The sequence below is a fragment of the Sapajus apella genome, unplaced genomic scaffold (genome assembly GCF_009761245.1).
Source record: "Sapajus apella isolate SASKATOON/1434 unplaced genomic scaffold, GSC_monkey_1.0 scaffold46, whole genome shotgun sequence".
NCBI classification, from domain to species: domain Eukaryota; kingdom Metazoa; phylum Chordata; class Mammalia; order Primates; family Cebidae; genus Sapajus; species Sapajus apella.
This window is the reverse complement of record NW_022436986.1, coordinates 17747688-17760477: the sequence shown is the minus strand read 5'-3', so window position 1 is coordinate 17760477 and position 12790 is coordinate 17747688. Positions and strand designations below refer to the sequence as shown.

The 12790-nt window shown below is 45.2% G+C and overlaps 1 protein-coding gene and 1 long non-coding RNA gene across 2 annotated transcripts in view; both read left to right on the top strand.

Moving 5' to 3' along the window:
- LOC116524850 overlaps positions 1–5277 on the top strand; it is a 28587-nt gene extending 23310 nt beyond the window's left edge. Inside the window, exon 3 of the long non-coding RNA XR_004257507.1 lies at positions 4624–5277. This is a non-coding gene — a long non-coding RNA (uncharacterized LOC116524850). The remainder of the gene's footprint in view (positions 1–4623) is intronic.
- Positions 5278–8476: 3199 nt separating this feature from the next.
- Positions 8477–12790, top strand: part of PTGR1 (prostaglandin reductase 1) — a 39792-nt gene continuing 35478 nt past the window's right edge. Inside the window, exons 1-2 of the mRNA XM_032240341.1 lie at positions 8477–8720; positions 11229–11344. Of these exons, the coding sequence (XP_032096232.1) occupies positions 11239–11344 (106 nt within the window). The 5' untranslated portion in view covers positions 8477–8720; positions 11229–11238. The remainder of the gene's footprint in view (positions 8721–11228; positions 11345–12790) is intronic.

The window sequence follows — 12790 nt, the reverse complement described above, 5'->3', positions numbered from 1 at the left end:
CCTGGATTCAAGTGATCCACCTGCCTCAGCCTCCCAAAGTGCTGGGATTATAGGGATGAGCCACCGCGCCCGACACCCTTTTTCTTTGTTTTTTTGGGGGCTTTTTTGTTTTGTTTTTAAGACAGTCTCATTCTGTCGCCTAGGAGTGCAGTGGTGCAATCTTGGCTCACTGCAACCTCTGCCTCCCAGGTTCAAGTGATTCTCCTGCCTCAGCCTCCCAAGTAGCTGGGATAACAGGCGCACATGGCCATGCCCAGCTAATTTTTGCATTTTTAGTAGATGGGGTTTTGCCATATTGGCCAGGCCAGTCTCGAACTTCTGACCTCAGGGATCGCCTGCCTTGGACTCCCAAAGTGTTGGAATTACAGGCGTAAGCCACCATGCCCAGCCAGAAATATTATTCTTTTGATTTTTTTTCAACCATTAAAAATGTAAAAATCACAGCAACTAAAACAACAGAATCGAAAGACAACGTATGGAATAGGGGGAAATACATACAAATCATTTATGTAATAATGGGTTAATATCCAGGCTATATAAAGAACTACAATCAACAACAACAACAACAAAAATAACCCAATTTAAAAACTGACAAAAGACTTGAATAGACATTTCTCTAGACAAACTATGCAAATGGCAAACAAGCATAAAAAGATGCTTAACATCACTATCAACACAGAAATGAAAATCAAAACTACAATGAGCTATCCCCTCATACCCATTAAGATGGCCACTCTTGGAAAATAATTAATGTTGGCAAGGGTGTGGAAAAATTGGAATCCCTAGGCACTGTTGGTGGGGATGTAAAATGGTGCAGCTGCTATGGAAAAACAGAATGGATGCTCCTTAAAAGATTAAAAATAGAACTACCATATAAGCCAGCAATCCCACTTCTGGGTATATAGCTAAAAGAATTGAAAGCAGAATCTCAAAGAGGTATTTATATACCCATGTTCATTGCAGCATTATATACAATAGCCAAGTGGTAGAAGCAACTTAAATGTCCATAAACAAATAAACGGATAAAGAGAATATGGTACATGCATGCAAGGAAATATTCAGTCTTTAGAATGGAAAGCTTGTCAAATGCTATCATTTGAGTGAATCTTGAGGACATGATGCTAAGTGAAATAAGACAGTCACAGAAGGCCAAATACTGCACAATTCCACTTAACAAGAGGCATGTAAAGGAGTCAAACTCAGATACAAAGAAATGTGGTTGTCAGGGGCTGGGGGGAGGTGGAAGTGAGCAGTTGTTCAATGGGTATAGAATTTCAGTCATGCAAGATTAAAACATTCTAGAGATATGTTGGACAAATGTGTGAGTATTGTTAACACTACTGAATTGCACACATGGTTAACATGATAAATTTTATGTTATGTTTTTTACTGTAATATTTAAAAAATTAAAGACCATTATTACCTGGCAGGCTGTATAAAAATAGGCAGCAGGCTGGATTTGGCCAGTTTGCAAACTCCTGATCTAATCTTTAGTTCACATTCAAATTTTACCAGTTGTTTCAATCATTATCTTTATAATTATCCACCCCCCAACTCCCAGCCATGTAATTCAGGTCCGTCTTGTTGTCATATCTCTTTAATAGTTCCTCAATCTTCCTTTGACTCCATGACCTTGACACTTTTGAAACTTACAAACTAGCTATTTTGTAGAAGTTCCCCTGGTTTGAGTTTGTCTGCTGTTTCCTCATGATAAAATCCAGATTATGTATTTCAGTCAGGAACTCACAGAATTGATATTGTGTTCTTCTCAAGGCAAATATGAGAATACACAAGATAGTATTTGTTTGTCTCATTACTGATAATATTGACTTTGACCTCTTGTCTGTCAGTTTTTTCCACTGTAAAGTTACATTTTTCCCCTTTAGTAGATCATTTGTGAAGATGCATTTAGAACATGTAAATACTCTGTTCCTTGTTAAACTTTCACCTTTTAGTTTTGTGATTCTTGCCTGAATCAATTATTAATAAATGGTTTCAAAATTGTGACATTCTAATTCCATCATTCCCTCTATATTTATTAATTGTACATTCTACTGTCAGAAATACATATATATATTTATATATATACATATATATAAATATATATATAGATTTTTTTTGGTGGGGGAGGGCAGGGTCTCTTTCACTTATGTCACCCAGGCTGAAGTGCAGTGGCACAATCTCAGCTCATTGCAACCTCCACGTCTCAGGCTCAAGTGATTCTCGTGCCTCAGCTTTCAGAGTATTGGAACTATAGGTGTGTGCCATCATGCCAGGCTAATTTTTGTATTTTTAGAAGAGAGGGGTTTCATCATGTTGGCCAGGCTGTTCTTGGACTCCTGGCCTTAAGTGATCCACCCACCTTGGCCTTCCACAGTGCTGGGATTACAGGTGTGAGCCACCGAACCTAGCCCTCCTTTTCTTTCTTTTTTTTTTTTTTTTCTGAGACGGAGTTTCGCTCTTGTTACCCAGGCTGGAGTGCAATGGTGCGATCTCGGCTCATCGCAACCTCCGCTTCCTGGGTTCAGGCAATTCTCCTGCCTCAGCCTCCTGAGTAGCTGGGATTACAGGCATGCGCCACCATGCCCAGCTCATTTTTTTGTATTTTTAGTAGAGACGGGGTTTCACCGTGTTGACCAGGATGGTCTCGATCTCTTGACCTCGTGATCCACCCGCCTCGGCCTCCCAAAGTGCTGGGATTACAGGCGTGAGCCACCGCGCCCGGCCAACCCTCCTTTTCTTATCTCTGTGTTTATGAACTCTTGGTAACTTACTTTAGGGGTGATAATATCTGTTAATCCATTAAAATATTTTCTGTTATTGATTGATTGATTTCTGCCTTAAACTATTAAGGGTTAACCATTAATATGTTTTATTATTTATTTATTTATTTTTTGAGACAGAGTCTCGCTCTGGATCCCCAGGCTGGAGTGCAGTGGCACAACCTCAGCTCACTGCAACCTCTGCTTCCTGGGTTCAAGTGATTCCTCTGCCTCAGCCTCCTGAATAGCTGGGACTACAGGCATGTACCACCACACCGGGCTAATTTTTTGTATTTTAGTAGAGACGGGGTTTCACCATATTGGCCAGGATGGTCATTGTCTCCTGACCTTGTGATCCGCCTGCCTCAGCCTCCCAAAGTGCTGGGATTACAGGCCTGAGCCACCTTGCTGGCCCCATTAACATGTTAATTGCTATTGTTAATTGTAGGGTGCTACAGTAATAAAATGCTAATTTTATTGCTGGTTTTCATGTGCAGATTGCTTTGGATTTGGCCCGCGGAAGCTCCTTTAAGGTGGTTTCTGTGTTCCTTTTGACACATCCCTACTCTTTTGTGTTTCCATCGTATTTTGCACTTTCTTAGGTACTGATGCAAAAAGATGTTTCAGGGTTTTTTTTGTAGTTTTGTTTCAATCATGATCTTTATAATTATCCGCCCCCCTCCCAGCCATGTAATTCAGGTTCATCTCAGCTATCCATCAAGCCATCCATCAAGAGTCGCAGCCCAGCCATCCATCAAGAGGCAGAAAGAAGCCCCGCCCCAGAATTACAGCAGAGGTTAGCCAAGTGGAGACAGGAGGGTGAAAGGAGAGGCCAGAAGGGGAAGCTAGGATGAGAAGATGACATTCCAAGACGTGCAGCATGTCTGCATGTCAGAAATGACATCGCTGATAGGGGTTTACAGAAATTTCCTTAGTAACCTTCCCTAAGTTTGTTCTTATCTACAAAAGGAATTTATCCCACGTATACTGGAAGGCTGAATGGAACAGAGAAAAGTGTAGGGTTTTGGCGTGGACTAACTTAAGATTCAAATCTCAACCCTGCTGCTGACTAGCTATGTGATCTTGTTGACGTCGTTTTACCTCTCAGAAGTTCAGTTTCCTGAGGCTCCAAGGAAAATGATGGTTATATGTGCTTCTGAAACCGCCGCTATAAACTTTATAAAATTAGGCCGGGCTCCCAGCACTTTGGGAGGCTGAAGCGGGCAGATCACCTGAGGTCAAGAGTTCAAGACCAACCTGACCAACATGGAGAATCCCCATCTCTACTAAAAATACAAAAATTGGCCAGGTGTGGTAGTACATGTCTGTAATCCCGGGTACTTGGGAGGCTAAGGCGGGAGACTCGCTTGAACCCAGGAGGCGGAGGTTGTGATGAGCCAAGATTGCCCTACTACACTCCAGCCTGGGCAACAAGAGTAAGACTCATTCTCAAAAAAAAAAAAAAAAATTATCTGGATACTGTGGCATGTGCCTGTAATCCCAGCTACTTGGGAGGCTGAGATAGGAGAATTGCTTGAATACAGGAGGTAGAGGTTGCAATGAGCCACGATTGTGCCACTGCACTCCAGCCTGGGAGACAGAGCAAGACTCTGTCTCAAAAAATAAATAACATTAATCAGGGAAGAAGGGAGCGAGGGATAAATAAAAATAAACCAAGCTGGTAGTATGTTCAGCATTCATCATTAAGTCAGCACACTCTCCAATCTACTTCCTCGCAGTTTGGCACTTATTGTCCTAGAATCACTAGACACAGTTACAAGATTATAGTTCCCCTTAACTGCTCTATAAATAACTGGAACAGAATGAAATGTTAAGTTTTCACTTTGAGATATTCCTTCAGGTTCTACATATGGATGAAACTACTGATATCAGCTGAAGGACCCCACTGATGCAGCCGACCTGAAGGACTCCTGGAGGAGCTACCTCACCAAAAAATGCAGTTTCCACTTTGGGATGATTTTATCCCTCTTGCCCCGACCAAACAGCAACCCCAATTTTCCAGCCCCCTCACTCTCCACAGGCCAGAACTCCTTGGAAGATGGATTTGAGTGTTTCCTTCCATTTCCTTGCTGGGTGCCCTGCAATCATTAAACTCTTTCTTTGCTGCATCCCGGCTGTTTTAGTGTAATTGTCTATTGCTATGCAGTGGGCATACGAACCTTCTGTTCCTATAACATAACTCTTCCTGGGTCAGGATGAGGACTAGAAATACTGGATACCAAGGGCTACTCTAGTGCAGGGTTGCATCTCCTATGTGCTGTGCAGAGAGGATAATCAATCTCTCGTCAAACGCAGTGTCCCACATATATTCAGGAATTCTTGCAATTAAGAGAAAAATATTACTGTTTGTTGTTATAATTATTTCTCAAGCATGATCTCACCAGACCAATGAAATGGACGTTGTAGAGAGGAAAGTGGGGGACAAGTCTGTCTGTTTGTTTGTTTATTTGTTTTTGAAACAGAGTCTCCCTCTGTAGCCCAAGCTGAAGTGCAGTGGTGCCATCTCAGCCCACTACAACCTCCTCCTCGCAGGTTCAAGCAATTCTCCAGCCTCAACCTCCTGAGTAGCTGGAATTACAGGTGCGCACCACCATGCCTGACTAATTTCTATATTTTTTTATAGAGATGGGATTTCAGCATGTTGGCCAGGCTGGTCTCAAACTCCTCACCTCAGATGATCCACCCACCTCACCCTCCCAAAGTGCTGGGATTATAGGCATGAGCCACCGTGCCCGACAGTCTGTCTGTTGTTAAAGTACAGAAAAACATCCAAAAGAAATTCCCACCAAACAGGTAACAATGACTTTTGCTTTTTGCGTTGTACACATCTGTATTGTCTGAATTATTTGATAAAAATCATTTTTAAATTACTTCTTTGTTATTACTTTATTTTGTTTTTGTTTTTGTTTTTGTTTTTTTTTGAGACGGAGTTTCACTCTTGCTACCCAGGCTGGAGTGCAATGGCGCGATCTCGGCTCACTGCAACCTCCGCCTCCTGGGTTCAGGCAATTCTCCTGCCTCAACCTCCTGAGTAGCTGGGATTACAGGCATGCGCCACCATGCCCAGCTAATGTTTTTTGTATTTTTAGTAGAGACGGGGTTTCACCATGTTGACCAGGATGGTCTCGATCTCTTGACCTCGTGATCCACCCGCCTCGGCCTCCCAAAGTGCTGGGATTACAGGCTTGAGCCACCGCGCCCGGCCTACATTATTGTTTTAAGTGAACTCTTCCCTCCGTGGTTAGATCAGAGTTCACTGAAACCTAAGATCAGAGAACTGAATTGAACAACGTTTGTCTCAGAGTAAAGCAAAGGAAAATCTTTTTCCTTGATCCTTAATTCCACGCTCTAAATCTCTGTTTGTGATTATATAACAGCCATGATTTAGCTTACTCACCATGACTTGACAAACTGCAGTCTTCAAGACTGACTGAGTCATGATGATTGGGAAAGAGATCTTTTTTGACCTGGTGCAGCCAAATCTTATCCATACCTTCAGTTTAATGACAAGTGAGGGAGTTTGTGAGCCATTCTGTGCTCCTGGCACTTTTTTCTGTTATTCTTAATTTGGAAAGACTTTTTAGGCCTGCAATTTTATTAATTCTTCTAATATCCAAAAGAAACAGAGTGATTCTATAACAAGATGTCTTAAAAGAAAAAGAGAAACGAGATATGTAACACAATACTGTTTCTATAAAAGTATCTACCCACAGTGTACATTATGAAAGAACATGTAAAAAAGAACTGTATGCACATCAAGCATATCACAATAGTTACCTTTAGTAGGAGGAGAAAAAGCGGGAATGGAGGTTTCTGTTTGTTTGTTTGCTTTTTGTTTTTCGAGACAGGATATCACTTAGACACCCAGGCTAGAGTGCAGTGGCATGATCACAGCTCACTCCAGCCTCCACCTCCCAGATTGAAGCTATGTTGCCCAGGCAGATCTTGAATGCTTGACCTCAAGTGATCCTTCTGCCTCAGCCTCCCAGAGTGCTAGGATTACAGGCATGAGCCACAGCACCCAGCCTCGGAATGGGTTTTTTTGTTGCTGTTGTTGTTACATAAATTAATGAGAGATAGAGAGAGTGAGAAAGAAAGAATTTGGCAGAACAGCGGGGATAAAGTGCTACAAACGCTGATGACTAGGAAGAATTCAACTCTCAGTGTTGTGAGGTTTTTTTGGTTTGTTTCTGTTTTTTGTTTTTGGCAGTCTTGATCTATCACCAGGCTGGAGTACAGTGGCACATTCTTGGCTCACTGCAACCTCCATCTCCCAGGTTCAAGTGATTCCCCTGCCTCAGCCTCCCAAGTAGCTGGGACTACAGGTAAGTGCCACCACACCCAGCTAATTTTGTATTTTTAGTAGAGACGGGGTTTCACCATGTCGGCCAGGATGGTCTTGATCTCTTGACCTTGTGATCCTCCCTCCTTGGCCTCCCAAAATGCTGGAGCATTGTGTTTTTAGGGTCCATCCAAGTTGCTTTATGTACACCAAACCCAGTGCTTCTGATTGCTGCATATATCCTGTGGTGTGCATCTGCCACACTTGATCCACATGCTCTGTTATGGGCTGAACTGTGTCCTCTCCAATTTCCTGTGTTAAAAGTCTCCAACTCTCAGTACTCAGAATGTAACTGTGTTTGGAGATAGGACCTTTAAAGTGGTAATTAAGGTTAAATGAGGCCATAATAGTGAGCCCTAATCCATTTGACAGTATTTGAAGACAGGGCCTTCAAAGACATGATTAAGTTAAACTGAGGCTTACAAGTGGGGCTCTCATCCAGTGTGACTGATACCCTTACAAGGAGAGACATTGAGCCAGGCATGGTGGTGGGCCTGTAATCCCAGCTTCTAGGGAGGCTGAAGGAGGTTCATCTGAACCCAGGAGTTCGAGGCTGCAATAAGCTATGATTCCCACTGCTGCACTCCAACCTGGGTGACAGAGCGAGACCTCAAAATAATTAAAATTAAGATAAATAAATAAAAGACATTGAATCTTCATAATGACTGGGAGTTAGGCATTGTTCTTATTCCCATCTTGCCAATGGCTGAACTGAGTGAGGCAAGGAGAAAGTAAGTAAGTCTCTGAAAGCTACACCATTAGTAAGTGGCAGGTGCAGCCTTCGAACTTGCAACCGTCTAATACCAATGACTTGGTTCACATTCAACCCCCCATCTTAGACCACCTCTCCTTGAAGAGGCGGGTCAAGGGCTGATGTTTGCTAGGGTGTGATGGGTGGGGCACCTCAGTGGCAAGACCGCTCACTCCTACCTGGGGGAGTCTGGGAAGGGCTCACAGAGGTCTTGAATTGACTCGTGGAAGGTGAGTAGGTGTTCAACAGGCGGACTGGGGACAGACAGGCAGGGGGTCTGCACCCCAGCCCTGAGCGAAAGATTGCACTGCCCGCAAACAGCCGGGCTGACAGGGAACCCAGGGATGGGAGCCAGCACAGGGAGCTGATTCTGGATGTGGCCGCCTCAGGCCCTGCCTTTGGTTTCCTCTGGCCTGTGCCGCAGATGCCAAGGCTGGTTCCCTCGCAGGGCGTATTTCCACAGGGCTCCAAATTAGGACAGCAGGCGCAGGTCCAGTGTCACCTGGACAAAGCTCAGTTAGTGGTTTTACTATCAGAAGTCCCCAACTCCCCAACACACACAGACGCACACGTGCACACACACACACGCACGCACGCACACATACACACGGACACACACATGCACATAGGCACACACAGACACACACACACACAAATGCACACAGATTTCCAGGACCCTGGTTTTCCTCCTGTGACTTTCTCGGGGCCGGGCTCTCACTCTCCAGGAGCAGCCCCACCCTGGGGTGGCCCCACCCTCTCCTGGGACCTGTCATAACCCGGTTCCGGGGAGCCTGGCTGCACAGTCCCAGCCGCCTTCCCCAGGCAGTGGAACGCTCGGACTCCTGTAAGTAGACCTCCTGCTTTTTTTTGGTCCCTTTTCACCCTCCCCTAACCCTTTCGCTTTCTTCCTGCCGAGTCTGTAGACGTCCCAGTGGAAGAGGTTTACATTTATCCCTCCTTCACTTTTGCCGAGTGACCGCTGGGTCTTCCACTGGGAGGAGATTGGGAGCCGAGGTTCCGACGCCTCCCGGGCCCTGCAGGTCATTCGAGAGCTCGGAGACTGGCGCGGGGGGGAAAAGGAAAGCCTGGTTACAACCCGGGACACCCGGTAGCTGCCTGCACCCGGGAAGGGGCTGGCCTGGGAACTTGCGGAACTGCACAACAAGGGGGGGAGGGTGGAAGAAAGGGCCGGGCGCCGCGCCGGACCCCATCCTTGGGCGAGCGAGACCTTCCCGGGGACCTCGCCCCTCTGCGGCCAGACCAGACGCTTTCCAGGAGGGCTTCTGGACTTGCAGCGAGTTTGGAATGTCCAGCGGTTGCGTTTTTGGGAAAAGGGACGAAGATGTGTAGACTCTAAAAAAGTTGAACTCATAAAGACTAGAATGATGGTTGCCAGAGGCAGGGAGCGGGTTATGGAGGGAATGGGGACTTGTTGGCCTAAAGGTACACAGTTCAGAGATGAGAGGAGTAGGTTCTAAGATCTGTCTCACAGCAGGGTGACTAGAGCCAATAATGTGTATTTCAAAATAGCGAAAAGTAAACTTCGAATGTATCACCATAAAAGTGATTGGTAGGGCCGGTCGCGGTGGCTCACCCCTGTAATCCCAGCACTTTGGGAGGCCGAGGCCGGCGGATCATTTGAGCTCAGGAGTTCAAGACCAGCCTGGCCAACATGGGGAAAGCCCGTCTCTGCTAAAAATACATAAGTTAGCCGGACGTGGTAGCGCAAGCCTGTAATCCCAGCTGTTTCGGAGGCTGAGACAGGAGAATCGCTTGAACCCGGGAGGTGGAGGTTGCAGTGAGCCGAGATCGCGCCACTACACTCCAGCCTGGGCGACAGCGAGACTCTGCCTCAAAAAAAAAAAAAGGCGATGGGGGTTACGCTAATTAGCTTGATTTAATAATTCTACATTGTGTATATATGTCAAAACATCACAGAGTACCCCATAAATGTATACAATTATGTTTCGTCCATTAAAAATAGTCTTAATTATTTTTTTAAAAAAAGAAGGAACAGCCCCGAGCTGCGGATCGGACCGCCCCTCTGGCTGCCCCGCAATGCGGAAATGCTCCCTCCAGGCCACCAGTGTCCCTTCCCCGCGGCACTGGTTTGGGGAGCGGGGGAGGTCGCCGGCAGCTGCAGATCGTTTCGTAGTCGGATTGTTTGTAGCTGATGCACCCGCGGGAAGGCGCGGGTCTCATGTGATTCGGAAGAGTTCAGTCCAAACAGAACGTCCTGAGCCCTCGGCTCCGGGCAGCTTTCATCATCTTCCGTTGCTTTGGTGTACAGTTTAAGCTCAAAATCGGTTTAGTGTGAAGTTTAAACTCAAATCCCTCCTTGGGCCAAACAAAATGGCTGAGCGCAAGTAATCCCAGCACTTTGGGAGGGAGGATCGCCTCGGCAACACAGTGAGGCTTGTCTCTACAAGAAAGAGACAAAAGTATTGGAAAAAACAAACAAACAAACAAACAAACAAAAAACAAACCCACCTGAAAATGGGGCGGAGCAGTGGCGCCCCCCGGTGGTTTCCAGGAGTTCTGAGGCTGCCTTGAAATGCCCGGCTCTTTCCATCTGAAAAGGGATAAATGGACTTCTTTCTATTTGGTTCTTTGTGGCTGATGCTTTTTCTTGGGATGCACTCCATATGAGATGAGAAACAGAATATTCACATTCTCGGTAGCTGTTCAGTGCCATAGAGAAACTCTAGCCTAGCAGTGGTTGGGAAGAATTTCTTTTTTTTTTTTTTTTTGGAGACTGAGTCTTGCTCTGTTGCCAGGCTGGAGTGCAGTGGCACAATCTCGGCTCACTGCAGCCTCCGCCTCCTGGGTTCAAGTGATTCTTCCGCCTCAGCCTCCCGAGTAGCTGGGACCACAGGCACGTGCCAGCAGGCCTGGCTAATTTTTGTATTTTTGGTAGAGACGGAGTTTCACCATGTCGGCCAGGATGGTCTCGATCTTTTGACCTCATGATCCGCCCACCTCAGCCTCCCAAAGTGCTGGGATTACAGGCGTGAGCCAGCGGGCCCGGGGTGGGGGGGGGAGAGGGAAGAATTTCTTTGTTGATTTATATTTTTTCCTTGTCTTGAAGGTTTCTTTAAACTTCAGTTTCCTCATCCATACACTGGCAATGATACTAATGCCTGTCTTATAGGGAAGTTGTAAGGATAAAATGAGGTACTCTATATGAAGTGCTTAGCATGACACCAGAAACATAGTAAATATTAAATGAATGTGGTTGATATTACATGATAATGTTGGGATTTGGGGATATTGTAGTTGTGCTATCTGGGCTCAGTCCGATGGCTAGGGAACTGTTAAAATGCATATTGACTACATATTGACTGTGTTCTAGGAGCTTCAGGATGGTTCATGCTAAGAGGTGGACCCTGAAGAAGCACTTTGTTGGCAGTCCTACTAATAGTGACTTTGAGTTGAAGACAGCTGAGCTCCCGCCCTTAAAAAATGGAGGTAAGTCATACTCAAAAGATTTCAGAGTTGGAAGGAACTATATCAGTTAGCCTTTACCGCATAAGAAACTACCTCAAAGTTTAGTGACTTTAAACAACCATCATTTATTAGTTTACAATTCTTTGGGTTGGCAAAGAATTAATTTAGGATGGGCCTTGTTTACATGTCTGCTGGGGTGCATGCCTCAGTTCTTATCTATGTGGCCTTTCTAGCAGGCTAGTTTGAGCTCTGTTCTCATAGTGGTCCCATAGATCTAGAGGAGCAGCTGTTGGCAAGCTCCGATGTACGAGCTCTTTTCTTTTCTTTTCTTTTCTTTTCTTTTTTTCTTTCTTTCTTTCTTTCTTTCTTTCTTTTTCTTTCTTTCTTTTCTTTCTTTCTTTTTCTTTCTTTCTTTTCTTTCTTTCTTCTTTCTTTTCTTTCCTTCTTTCTCTCCCTCCCTCCCTCCCTTCCTTCCTTCCTTCTTCCTTCCTTCCTTCCTTTCTTCTTCCTTCCTTCCTTCCTTTCTTCTTTCTTTCTTTTCTTTGTGAGACAGAGTCTCACTCTGTTGCCCAGGTTGGAGTATGGTGGCACAATCTTGGCTCACTGCAACCTCCACCTCCACCTCCCAGGTTCAAGCAATTTTCCTGCCTCAGCCTCCTGAGTAGCTGGGATTACAGGCGTGCACCAGTATGCCCCGCTAATTTTTGTATTGTTAATAGAGACCAGGTTTCCCCATCTTGGCCAGGGTTTTGAACTCCTGACCTCAGATGATCCACCCACCTTGGCCTCCCAAAGTGCTGGGATTAAAGGTGTGAGCTACCACGCCCTGCTGTGTAAGCACTTTTCAAGCCTCTACTTGTACCATGTTTGCTAACATCCCATGGTCAAAGCAAATCACAACACCAGGCTTAGATTCAAGAGGCAGAAAATAGATTTCTTGATGGCAGAAATGGCAAGGAGACCAGCACTCAAGGGTGGGAGTTATTTGTGGTCATTTTGCAATCTGCCACAAAAACCTTTCCAGGGTTCTCTGTGTGAAGCCTCCATGTCATGTGGCAGGATTCCTCTGCTTTCATTGATAATTTAAATTCATGCTTGATTGCATTACTCTTCATGGCTTTCACCAGACTGTGGGGAGGATGTCTTCTCTGTCCTTGTGAGCCTGATGATGACAGTGAGGCAAGCACTGCCCAGTAGCTATATGCAGAGTTCAGACTTTAAGAGGAGTCTGTAAGGAGTGTTTAGAGGTAAGTAAGCTTTTGAGAAAAGAGGATGCAATGAAGTAGCATGGCAAAGTGTTCAATTCCATATAAGCTGTGATGGCCATGATTCAAATTCAAAATTCCAAAGAATGTATACATGGGAGTCACTCCAGCAAAATGCACATTATCTAACACTAACTGTGGCTGGCAATGAAACTGTATGGTGAGCACTGTGACATAATGGTTTACATGTGGCCTTGGGCAA